This window comes from Herpailurus yagouaroundi, unplaced genomic scaffold, assembly GCF_014898765.1.
Source record: "Herpailurus yagouaroundi ecotype Mexico unplaced genomic scaffold, PumYag 191, whole genome shotgun sequence".
Lineage (NCBI taxonomy): Eukaryota > Metazoa > Chordata > Mammalia > Carnivora > Felidae > Herpailurus > Herpailurus yagouaroundi.
The window spans coordinates 4,835,324-4,848,149 of NW_024412422.1; the positions used below are offsets into that span (position 1 = coordinate 4,835,324).

The window sequence follows — 12,826 nt, forward strand, 5'->3', positions numbered from 1 at the left end:
ACTCTGCTCAGAAGTTTCTTTCTTTCCTTGCCTTGGGTCTCAATGGTATTGATAATCATACAGCCAACTGCTCTTTGAAATGGGGATTTTAATCTTGAATAGCTATCATTTGGCTGTGCTCTCAGTCATTGGGATAAATGCTCTACATTCTTTATCTTGCTTGATGCTCACAATAATTCTTCTGAGGCCCGCAGGAACCCATATGATGGATGAAATAACAGAGGCCCAGAGATGTTAAGTGACCAAAGTCACATAGCTACTAAGTGGCAGAGCCTGAACTCATCCATGTGCTTGTTCCTACTCACTCTTAATTCTTCTGGGCTCTAAAAAATGCATTTGAAGATTTGGGGAAATTTGAATTATGGTATCAGGATGAAACATCATAAATAGGGCTTAGGCATTAAAGAGAAAACATCCTTCTCCTTTCTTGCTAACTAAAAAGATTTTCTGGCACTTTTTAGGAAACCTAACCCCCTGCCCAGCCCCCACCCTCAGATTCATATATTTTTTTTAAAAAATCAACCCCCAGGGGCGCCTGGGTGGCGCAGTCGGTTAAGCGTCCGACTTCAGCCAGGTCACGATCTCGCGGTCTGGGAGTTCGAGCCCCGCGTCAGGCTCTGGGCTGATGGCTCAGAGCCTGGAGCCTGTTTCCAACTCTGTGTCTCCCTCTCTCTCTGCCCCTCCCCCGTTCATGCTCTGTCTCTCTCTGTCCCAAAAATAAATAAATAAACGTTGAAAAAAAAAAATTAAAAAAAAAAAAATCAACCCCCAAAAACGGTGTGCTGGAGTTGGCTCATGCTGACTCACAAGAATTGAACGTGTTCTGAACTGAACGTGTTCCCGGCCCCAGGTTCAATGGCATCACATTGGTAAGCCTGAAATCAGCCTTGGCTGGACTATGCCCACCATGGATATTGGCATGGCTTTTCCTTCTTGGAGAACTGTTCTGTTTATTACACATTTACTGGCATACCACTGACCCCAAACTAAAATCACCATCAGGATCAAATGGTTCACTAGAAAAAACAAGCCCCAGCAAATACTCTGACTTCCCATAGGGATCTTTCTGGATGTATTTTTCTGTCAGGCTGATCTGGTTCATGTTCTGCTCTGATAGAGCTCGACATCCATGGATCCCTGATGGAATTCTGCCATGACAAGTCACAGGTAGAGCCTCCGCTGCTCCTAACGTGACCACTCTTTTTTTTTTTTTTTTTTTTTTTTTTAACCGCAGATAACCATTTTGGACACCTTTCTGGGCACATTCTGGGTCACATTTCTGGGCACATTTCTAAAACCAAGCAAAGGAAATGAAGATGTTCCTTTTTTATCTTCTCAAGCCAAAGCCTACAGTATGTTGTTGCCTCAGTTTGGGAGAATGGATGCCCAAATGTTGGAGGCGAAATTGTTGTGGCTCGTAGCTTGCTCGGGGACATGAAATGCTATTAGAAGTCCACTGGCCGAGGGTGTTTTTTTCTTAGAATCTAAGCAATCAACTGTGAAAAAAATTAGATGTTGCTTTGACCCAGAAATTCCATTTCTCAGAATCTAGCCAACAGAAATATTTTCAACCGGGTACAAAATGTATGTACAAGGATGTTCTGCGCAGTACTGTTTGAAATGGCAAAAACTTGGAACCACCTTAGTGTCCCTCGATAGAGAAGTGGTTATCTAATTTATGGTCCACCCATACCATAGACCATAGGTAACCATTTCTTTATTGAAGGATGGTATGCTGTTTACAGGATGATGGAAACTGTCAAAAGAATGTGGAAACTTTGTATGTCCCATGGAAAGATGTCCATAAGACACTTTAAAGGGAAAAATAGAAAAATGTACAGGATAATATTTAGAGTATGATTCCAATTCTGTTGTTTTTTTTTTTTAAGTAAGTCTATTAGTAAGGGGAAGACATTAGAAAGGTCTGGAAGGAGGAAGGACATACCTCAGATCTTTAAAAGAGGATTCCTCTAGGAAAAATAATGTGTGGGAAATGCCTTAAGACTGTGGTTTTCAAACAAATTCTGTGAACCACAGAGATATTTTGGAAATACCTGGGGTACTTTGTGGGGGATGGGAGAGAGTTGGAGGGGTCCTAGATCCCTCCGGTCTCCCAACCTCCTGCTTCGTGTAGAAGCTCCATTTTGACAAATTTGTTTTATACTATCGGGGTTTCCATTAAAAAAAGGGGGGGATTTCTGCTGCTTAAAAAAATAAAGGTTATAAACCAGAGCATTAAGGGAAATGACAGTTTTCAGTTCATCCCAACCCCAAACATGGAATCAATTGGAGTTACCAGTCTATAGGTGCATGATTTATATTTCTGGTTGTATTTGATGTTAGTTTATCTGGGCGCTGGTGCATGAGATGAATTAGGGCAGGGGTAGGGAGGGGGTTTGGGAGTGGGTGGTAAACACCTTCAGGAGGAAGGAGTTAATTAAGATTCAGGAAGAGAACGGAGTCTGAATTCTGAATTCGCCTTGGTGGTGGGGCGGGGAGGGGGGGTGGGACTGTGAGAAAGAGGCCATATTAGTTTATTGGGGCGGGAGTGTTGGGTTCCCACTTATGGAGGACGGGGAACTATTTTATTTCACTCAGCATGGGATTTTCACAAAGCGACTCCCAATTCCTTAAGTCAGGGAGTCCTCCCTTTTTCCTCATTCTTAGAGACAGCATGCCTCTCTTTAAAGAACCGATGCCTTCCATGCCTGCCTGTTCCTTGTTCCGCCTTGTATGCAATGCAGTTCCTGCCATAGTGGCCTCAAGGCTTTTGCATGAGCCCTCCCCTCTGGTGGGGACACATCTAACACTTGCTCAGGCTAGACCACAGGCACAGAGCTTCAGCCCAGCTGCTCAGGACCTGAACGCTGAGTATTCCCTTGGGTCCAAGTGGAGAAACAGCCACACCAATATATGTTCAAACAAACAAAACCTTAAGAAAAGAAAAGCAAGAACAAAGTGAAAAGGAAGAGAGCAAATAAAGAATAGTGTTGGGGAGGAGCGCCTGGGTGGCTCCGTTGGTTAAGCATCCAGCTCTTGATTTCAGCTCAGGTCATGAGCTGAATGGTTCGTGCTCAGCTCATGAGGCTCAGCTCATGGTTCGTGGGTTCAAACCCCTTGTTGGGCTCCATGCTGACAATGTGGAGCCTGCTTGGGATTCTCCCTCTCCCCCTGTCTCTCTCTGCCCCTTCCCCACTTGTGTGCGGGTGCTCTCTCTCTTTCTCTCTCAAAATAAGTAAACTTTATTTTAAAAATCTTAAAAAAAAAAAAAAAGTATAGTGTTGGGGAGACATGGTCCAAGAAGAGCGGTGGGGAGAAGCCTGGCTGTGCAACCAGTGGTGTGCTGGTCTAGCTGGCCAGTCCCTATGGCGTCAACACTCACAGCATGGCTGGTTGATTCCAAGCGTCCAATGTGACTTTAGTGAATGTGGAGCTGGGGAGACTTTCTGGGAGGAGATGCACACCGTTAGCTCCCACAAGCCTGTATGGCCTGTATGCCCTGGCTCCGAGCTGACCCCTGTCTTGGCCCCACAGAGCACAGCGGAAAACTCCTAAAGCAACCCACCCACCAAAAGTAGCAAGAGGAGGGGAAGAACAGATAGGAGGCCCTCCCCTACTGCACAATCTGCTGCTAGTTTCGGCAGGTTGAAGGGCCGAGACCTACTTTGGATTCCAGCAGGTGATCACAGGCTTCATAGTATGGTGGGCGTGGTCGATAGTCAGGGCCTCCAGGAGCCAGTGGAGGGCACAGAGCTGGCGGAAGAGGGGCTCCCTGCAAAGACAGAAGAGGGGTGCACAGTGGGATCCTGATGGAACTGCATCCTTCACCATAATGGACACAGAGGCAGTTGTGCTGGCTTCCAGTTAGAGAGGCACGGTAAGTATTTTCCATAACTCATCTCATCGAGCCTTTGCAGTGGGCCCATGAAGATATTCACGGGCTCATGTTACAGATGAGGAATGTGAGGCTCAGAGAAATGAAGGAACTTTTACCAGGTTGCTGGGCTAGCAGGTGTCAGAGCTGTGATTTGATGTAAGATGACCCTAGGCTGGTTATGGGGGGGTTTTCATGTAGGAGCGGGGGAACAATGGATGGGGTCCCACCACTAGTGGTCTTGACTCAGGCAAACAAGTGGGTTGAAGGACATTCATATCCTACAGATATCTCTACCTGTTCACCTGATAAAAGTATAATAAATACACTAAGAATGTCAAAGAAGGCTGGGAACACAAGGAAGCTGGATTTATTGTAATCTTCCTCCTCCCCCCAGACTAACAGTTGGGCCCATTGTTTTAAATTTATGGGTCCTTGGGGCGCCTGGGTGGCGCAGTCGGTTAAGCGTCCGACTTCAGCCAGGTCACGATCTCGCGGTCCGTGAGTTCGAGCCCCGCATCAGGCTCTGGGCTGATGGCTCAGAGCCTGGAGCCTGTTTCCGATTCTGTGTCTCCCTCTCTCTCTGCTCCTCCCCCGTTCATGCTCTGTCTCTCTCTGTCCCAAAAATAAATAAACGTTGAAAAAAAAAATTAAAAAAAAATAATAAATTTATGGGTCCTTGGCCTGAAACTGTAGCTGGATGTTGAAGAAAACCACAATGAACATGTTATTAGAAAATGTAACTAAAACACTGTATAAAAGTATGTCTAACCTATATTTCCTGATTTGGGGTGACATCTTGAATTATAATGAGCCAGCCTTTGACTAGGGCACTTTACACACATTATTTAAATCCTCCAACAACTTGCGGGGGTATGAATCATTGTCCCCATTTCAGAGAAGGTTATGAATCATTGTCCCCATTTTAGAGAAGAGGAAACTGAGGCTTGGAGAGGTACAGTCACTTTGCTGTAGGTCACACAGCTTTTAGTGACAGAGATGGGATCTGAACATCTTATCCAGTGCTCTCAACAACCCTTAGAGGGAGGGTACTGTTATTGTGTCTTCTTTGCAGGTGAGGGACTCAGGGGAAGGAAGTTGCTCAAGGCCATACTCCTAGGGATTGGTGAGGTTCTGAAGCCAGCTGTCTGTTTAACCCCAGAGACTGTGCTTCTGTGGGCCCCAGCTCTGTCCAAAGTGCTGCCCGAGCCAAAGTGGTGGTCGCCCTGGGAGTGAGGTCAGGAGGGGGTTAACCTGCTGCCTGCATTTGTTCCTGGAAACAAGGTGGAGTCCCGACCAGCCACCGCCTCCCTGCATCATCTGTCCTCTTACGCTAATGGGTGAGATGCCTCCATTATGAACCTGTGTAATTGCTCTTCTCTGAGGTTGATCTTGATCAATAATCCCCAGGGTTCCCGGGCCTGATGTGCAGAGTGGCCAGGAGGGATCCACCCTCTCTGCTTCCAGGAAGGCACCAGTGCAGAAGGTAGGGCCCAAGTACAGAGCTGACCCATGGCTGTCCCGGTGAATCCCTTGAGAAACATCCGTTTCTCTCAGCTTGAAGGGAAACATCCCCCACTACCTCACCCTTCACTCCCTCCAGGGTGGCCATGCCCACCAGGTCTTAGAAGACCGTGGTCAGCAGCTATCCTTCCTTCTTCTCTGGAGCCCTTCCTCCCCGCTTTCTTTGTTTCCTTGCCTTATTTACTAACATCTCCTATTCCCTCGTTTCTAATTGAAAGGTCCTGCAGACCCGTAGGCCTTCTGGTTCTTGTCTGTCTTCCCCCCTTAGCACCATCTTGGTCCCTACAGGTGCCTTTTGGCAGCTCTGAGCACTGGGCCACTTCCAGCATTTTGCCAAGAACAGCAGTTAGCTGTGCCATGTGCCTGGCACCTCACGTCACCCTCACCATAACCCAGAAACTTGTGGAAAGCCCAGGGAGATGCCTCCTTCTCTGTTCACCATAGAGAGCCCCTGCCAGCCTGGGCTTTGGGTTGTGTGGGGCAGGGACTGGGAGGAAGGGATGAGCAAAGGGAGTTAATTGGCCAGGTGGGGCCCTGCCTGGTCATAGGTGGGGGATGTGGGGCATGTGAGCATCAGACTCATTTCTGCAAGTGACAAGAACCGGTACGAACCCGACCCTATGCCTCCCTCCCTTGTTTAACATCTGCAAACTCCCTACACTCTCTGTGTTGGGCTGAATTGTGTCTCCCTCAAAATTCACATGTTGAAGTCCCAACCCCCCAGGACCTCAGAACGACCATATTTGGAGATAAGGCTTTTGAAGTGGTGATTATGTTAGAATGGGGCCCTACATTAGGGTGGGCCCTAATCCAGTGGTGTTCCTATAAGAAGAGGAAATTTGGACGCACAGAGAGACACCAGTGACGCACATGCTTGAAGGATAGACCATGTGAGGATGCGGGGAGGCCTCCGAAGAAACTGACCCTCTGCTAACACCTTGATCTTGGACTTCTGACCTCTGGAATGATGAGAAAGTAAATTTCTACTGCTGAAGCTTCCCGGTCTGCAGCATTTTGTTTTGATGGCCCTGGCAAACTAGCGCACCGTCATCTGTGAGACCCCTATCCACCTCGCTGGCCTTGAGTCTCCCCTCTTCGGTCATCTGCAGCTTGGTGAAATTCTGCTCCATTGCTCAGGCTCACCCCTCTCTCACTTGGTGCTGCCTGAGTTAAAATCCCAGCTTTGCCACCTACCAGCCATGTGCTCTCGGTTAAATTACATAACTTTCCTGGGCCTCACTTTCCTCATCTATAAAATGGCAGGAATTGCTAGAGTGAGGGTGAGGAGAGGTGGTGGGGACTGTTCTCTGCTCTGATATATCTTCCTCTTCCTCCTCCTTCTCTGTCCTCTCCATCAGGAAGCCTTCCTTGATTTCTCTAGGTCTGGGTTAGCCTGTCTCCAAGCATCCTAAAGCATCCCATCTCTATACCATATCTTTTTGCCCCTACATTCCCAGTCCTTGTTGTAACTACCTGTTTACTTGTCTTTCTACCCCACGAGCCTACAAGCCACAGAGTCTTGTCCACTGCAGGTTACTGCTGTTGACTAAGGTCATCCTTATAACAACCGTGTGAGGAAGGTACTATTAGTATCCTTATTCGGCAGATAAGGAAACTGAGGCCATATAACTTGTCCAAATTCAAAACAGCCAGCCAATGGCAGAGTTTAAATCTTAGCCCAGACAGTCTGGCTTCTGAATCTGTGCCTCATCTACGATATTCGTGCTGTCTCTTGTTACTGGGGAGAGCCCTCCCTTTTCACCAGGATAAGGGTTTCATCCAATGGGTCTGGACCTTATTCTGTATTTACAAAATGTGCCTCTCAAAAACCTGCACAAGGTATTTATATAGAGCAGCTTTATTCAATTGCCAAAACTTGGAAAGAACCAAGATGCCCTTTAGCAGGTGGAGGGATACATAATCTGTGGTACATACATCCAGACAGTAGAATATTCAGCGCTAAAAAGAAATGAGCCATCCAGCCACGAAAAGACATGAAGAGACCTCAAATGCATATCACTGAGTGAAAGAAGCCCATCTGAAAAGGCTACATAGTCTGTGATTCCAACTGTATGACGTTCTTGGAAAGGCAAAACTATGGAGACCGTGAAAAGGTCAGCAGTTGCTAAGGGTCACGCAGAGCACAGAGGATTTTTAGGGCAGTGAGAATACTCTGTGTGACACTACAGTGGTGTATACATGTCATTCATTACACATCATCTGTCCAAACCAACAGAATGTGCAACACGGAGGGAACCCTAATGTAAACTGAGGACTTTGGTTGAGGATGATATCCAAGTAAGTTCATAGGCTGTAACAACTGTACCCCTCCGGTGAAGGATGTTGATTAATGGGGGAAGCTGAGCACGGATTGGGGAGGCATTATAGTGGGGATCTCTGTATCTTCTCACTTTTTCTCTGAACCTAAGACTGCTCTAAATATATATATTATGTGTGTGTGTGTGTGTGTGTGTGTGTGTGTGTGTGTGTATAATAAAGTCTTAATGAAAAAAAAAGCGCCTCAAACCTGATGATTGTTCATCTAACATGTGGTAAAATCAACTGGAAAGAAGAAACAGAAAGAAAAAGGATCCCTAGAAACATATTTGATAACAAGTCAGTACTTCCTCATAATGACTGTGTGTCAGGTCGTAGCACACTATCTTGGATTTTATCGACTTAAAAGAGAGGCCATTTTTTTTCTTAAATGCGGGACACAATAGACAAAAACACTGGACAGGGGAGCACAAAGCCTGCTTCTAAAATCCCTGCGTTCAGAACTCCAGATGAGCACACTCAGATAGCCCACTCTATCGAAACAGTTCTACCACCCAGAATACGAGTGGGTGAAAACGTGCCTGAGAAGAGAACAACGTTTGGTGCTTTTCCTAAGAGAAATCAGAATATATCTACAAAGCCATTTCAAGCACCCCATGCTGACTGCCAAGGACAAACCTGGACAGGTGACAGGCACTGCTCTTGCTGAACAGTTGCTTACGGAAGGCTGTGAGGGGCAGCCCATCATCCCAGAGAGGAAAGGAGGAGCTCTTTCTCATTCCTAGAGACCATTCCCCCCACCTTTTTATACGTAAAGATCAAGTCTCCCTTGACATGATTGAATTGATCCCCATACAGCCAATTCAGAATATTCAGCCAGCTTTGGGATCAGCTACTTTGGGTGGAAGGGACTCAGCCGGCTCTGATCCACATTGGCTGATGTGACAACTGAGGATTTGAGAACTGATCAGGCACGCCGTGCCCTGATGCCTTTGGGTACACTGGTTACAAAAAAGCCCCTCTCTGCATCTACACACTTTCTGGCGTGACTTTGCATCTTCCCCATCAAGAGGTGGAATCTTTCCCCCAGTCCTTGTGTCCTTGATGCTATGGCCAATAGAATGTTGTGGATGTGTCATTGTATCCATTCTGAGCCTAAGCCTCAAGAGACTTTGGTGCTCAGGCTCCTGTTTTTGGAACCCTTCCCGACTGCCTGGGCTAGCCTGCTGCATGATGAGAGACATGTGGCCCAGTCACTCTTGTCACCTTGGCAACTAGTCAACCATAGACCTGCGCGTGAGGCCACCCTAGATGGCCGCCCTCCTGCTCACCCTTCATCTGGGCACACGCATGCACAAACCTGGCCAGGATCAACCAAGCCAACCTGGACCAGCAGAACCACCCAACTGACCTGTAGACTGTGAGCAACGAAAAAATGGTTACTGTTTTAAACAACTCCATTTTGAGGTGTTCAGTAATACAGCAATGAATTACTGATACAGTCATCAAATGCAGCCAGAGCCTTTTAACAGCCAAGGAGAAGAAGAGGACAGCATTAGCAAACTGTGGCCAGTAGGGGTACTGTCTCTTTGCAAATAAAACTTTATTGGAACACAGCCACAGCTTTGCATGAAAGCTGCAATGGCAAAGTTAAGTCGTTGCGAGAGAGACCGTCTGGTCTGAAAAGTCTAAAATGTTAGTGTCTGTCCCTTTAGGACAAAGTCTGCTGATCCCTGGTAAAGAGTTTAATAGAAACCGACAGTAAGTACTGTGATGATAATAATATTCATCATCCTGGCCTAATGAACTTGGTATAAAGATCTGATTTAGGAGTGAGGAGGTCAGAATTCCTGTTGTAAGAATTTTGGCAGGTTCTGCCCCTCTCTGGGCTTCAGTTTCCTTATCTGGCATTGAAAGGAGATGATTAAGAAACTCTCCAGTTACTTCCAAGGTTGATATAAGCCTCAGTTTGTTCAGACCAAATGAATTGAGGGTGGGGCCCAGAAATATCCATTTTCTTTAAAAAAAATTTTTTTTTAAGTTTACTTATTTGAGAGAGGGAGAGCAAAGAGAGAGAGAATCCCCAAGTAGTCTCCACACTATCGGCACAGAGCCCAATGTAGGGCTTGAGCTCAAAAATCGTGAGATGATGACCTGAGCTGAAATCAAGAGTCAGATGCTTAACCGACTGAGCCCCCAGAAATAGGTATTTTCCAGACATCACCCGCACCTCCATCCCCAGAGGATTCACATGCAAATGAAATCTTTAGAACCACTGATCTACACCATTCTGTTTCAGAAGGTTTGTCCATGGGACAGATGGGCAGAAGCACGTTTCCAAGGGATGCGATGAGAAATTACAAAGCCTATTCCTGCAAGAAGATGTTTTAAGAACACAAGTTTAGGTTTCCAGTTGGAATGTGCTTGAACAAATAAGTCTATCAAGAATCCAGTCATAATATCAATCAAAGGGAAGTCGGAGGAAAGTTGAGAGTGGGCTCATCAAAAGCTGGAATACTGGGGAGAGATGATGATGATGGTGATGGTGATGATGGTGGTGGTGGTGGGTGGTGATGGTGGCATCTTCCACCCATAAACTAAGTGCTCTTATTAATGATTTTATTTTTTTCCTGCCATCTCATGGTATGATTTCTCTCTTGCGCTGTTTTATTCTTCGAGTACGAGACCTGGCTCTCCAAACATATCATGAGCTCCCCAAAGGCAAGGCTTTGAGATACACTTTCTGTGTAGTGCATGGTAATGCGTGTTTGGGCTGTGAAGTCAGACAGACGTGGCTTAAAAGTCCAGCCCAGTGACATGCTGAGCTCTGTGACCTTGGGCAGAGGAGCACACCTCTCGGCTGCTTTGTCATCTGCAGAGAGGGGATAGTAATACACCTGCACAATAGGGCCGCTGAGAGAACTGAGTGAGATCTGCCTGCAGAGCAGTTGGTAATGCCGTGATCACTATGCATATGGTAGGGACTTAATAAATATTTGACAGATAAGCAGACAGAGGAGTCTGCAATCCATTGCACCATTTTCATTGCCCTGAAGCAGTGGGTCTTAATGTGGGGGAGTGGTGAAGAGGGTAGACATGATTTTGCCCCCAGGGGACATTTGTTAACGCCTAGAGACATTTTTGGTTGTCACAACTCCAGGGTGGGGCGCTACTGGTATCGAGTGGATAGAGGCCAGGGATGCTCCCAAACGCCTTGCAATGCACAGGTCAGTCCTTCACTACAAAGAATTATTCGTCCTCAAAGGTCAGTAGTGCCAAGGTCGAGAAACCCTGCCCTGGAATCAAAAGCTTCTGTCTTTGTGCCCCAGATCTTCCGGTTGAAAAGTGCTAACTAGCAAAAGAGAAAAACATGGGTTTGTAATTCTTTGGAGTTGACACAAGGGGACGAAGATGTGGAGGTTTTAGGAAGCCACGGTGTTCTTTGGAGGGTTGATGAGCCCCTGTTATACCACGCAATCATGAGTTCGTGCCTCGGGTCAGGAGACAACAGGTGCTTCTCTGGGAAATAGCTCCTTGAGTTTTGGGGGAAACGCGTCCCCTGAGCCCGGGCTGAGATGTTGTTGCACGCGCTCATTGAGAGCTACAGACAGATTTTATCAGGCTTTGCAAACTATTTGACATTAGAGCGTCTGGCTCGGTGAGGAATGGAATGGCTCAGTCCCAGCAGACTTAGCCACTTAGCTCTAAAGCAACACGTCTGCTTTCTGTTATTTCTTCGCGTCAGATAGCGTCGCTGGCTCCAGGCTCTATGTCCCTTTCAGGAGGACAAAGGACTAGCTCAGCAGCCTCCGATGCGTTGTTGGCTCTTTGAGCCGTTGGCTTGAACTGAAAAGCAAGCAAGGCAGATGAGCCAGAGAAGGGACTACTTACACATGAGCCTCGGGTAGCGAGGATGAGATGATGCAGCTGTGCACGGGGGTGAATGGGCGAAGTACGACTCCAGCGCCCATCTTCCTAACCTTGGCTTGGTCGTATGTGCTGAAGGAGAAGCGGAAAGAAGAGAAACAGAGTGAGCAGTGAGCAGCCGTTTTAAACACCTCCTTCTGTTGCCAGTGGTTATTTGGCAGATATGATCGGCACCTACTATGGGCCGGCTCGAGAGATGAGGCTTCTAGAAGCAGCCCGTGAACAGATCATAGGAAAACCCCTGCTCTTGTGGAGCACATATTCTGGTGGAGGAGCAAAGAGAATAAACAAGATAAGTAGGGAAATGGTATGGTATATTAATATAGATCAGGGGTGGGACATGTTTTCTTCTTTTTTTTTAAAAAAATTTTTTTAATGTTTGTTTATTTTTGAGACAGAGGGAGACCGAGCATGAGTGGGGGAGGGGCAGAGAGAGAGGGAGACACAGAATCCGAAGCAGGCTCCAGGCTCTGAGCCGTAAGCACAGAGCCCGATACGGGACTCGAACCGACAAACCATGAGATCATGACCTGAGCCGAAGTTGGACGCTTCACCGACCGAGCCACCCAGGCGCCCTGGGACATGTTTTCTTAAATAGGGCCAAATATTTATGACTTTGTCAGACATGTGGTCTGCGTCACAACTACTTAGTAGAATGAAAGCAGCCATTGACATATGTAAACAGTATGCAGATGGCAGTGTTCCAATAAAACTTTATCTATAAAACCTGCCTTAGGGCTGGATGTGGCCCCTGGGCTAGAGCTTGCTAACCCTCCCTCCCCTGCAGGGCTAAACAGTGAGACATGCTGTGAGGGATAAAAAACAGAGAAGAGGGTTCAGAAGGGCTGGGAATTACAATTTTAAATAGGGTGATGAGGGAAGGTTTGACATTTGATATCTGCAGAGCATAAGGGAGTGAGCCATTCAATGATGTCTTGGGGCAGCACATTTTAGAAGAAACAGCAGGTACAAATGTCCTGCGGTGGGATTGTGTTTCAGAGATGGCAGGGAGGGGAAGGGGAGGAGGGGGGGAGAGAATAGGGGCCTTGCAGCTAGTCTTGCAGGGGACTTGGGCCTTTTCTCTAAATGAGAAGGAGAGTAAAGGATTTTGAGCCAAGAGAAGATGTGTCTGACTTGGTTCAGAAAGGATCCTTCTGGCTGCTATTTTGAAAATGGTCTGTGGGGGGGTGGGGGGGGTGGGTGGAGGGCAAGGCCAGAGGCAAG

General features: G+C 47.0%; 1 protein-coding gene across 1 annotated transcript in view; it reads right to left on the bottom strand.

The window, feature by feature from the left end:
- Positions 1–12,826, bottom strand: part of CCDC60 (coiled-coil domain containing 60) — a 161,958-nt gene that overhangs the window by 34,179 nt on the left and 114,953 nt on the right. The window contains exons 4-5 of the mRNA XM_040443743.1: positions 11,567–11,674; positions 3,665–3,772 (exon numbers count right to left, since the gene is read on the bottom strand). Coding sequence (XP_040299677.1) covers positions 3,665–3,772; positions 11,567–11,674 — 216 coding nt within the window. The remainder of the gene's footprint in view (positions 1–3,664; positions 3,773–11,566; positions 11,675–12,826) is intronic.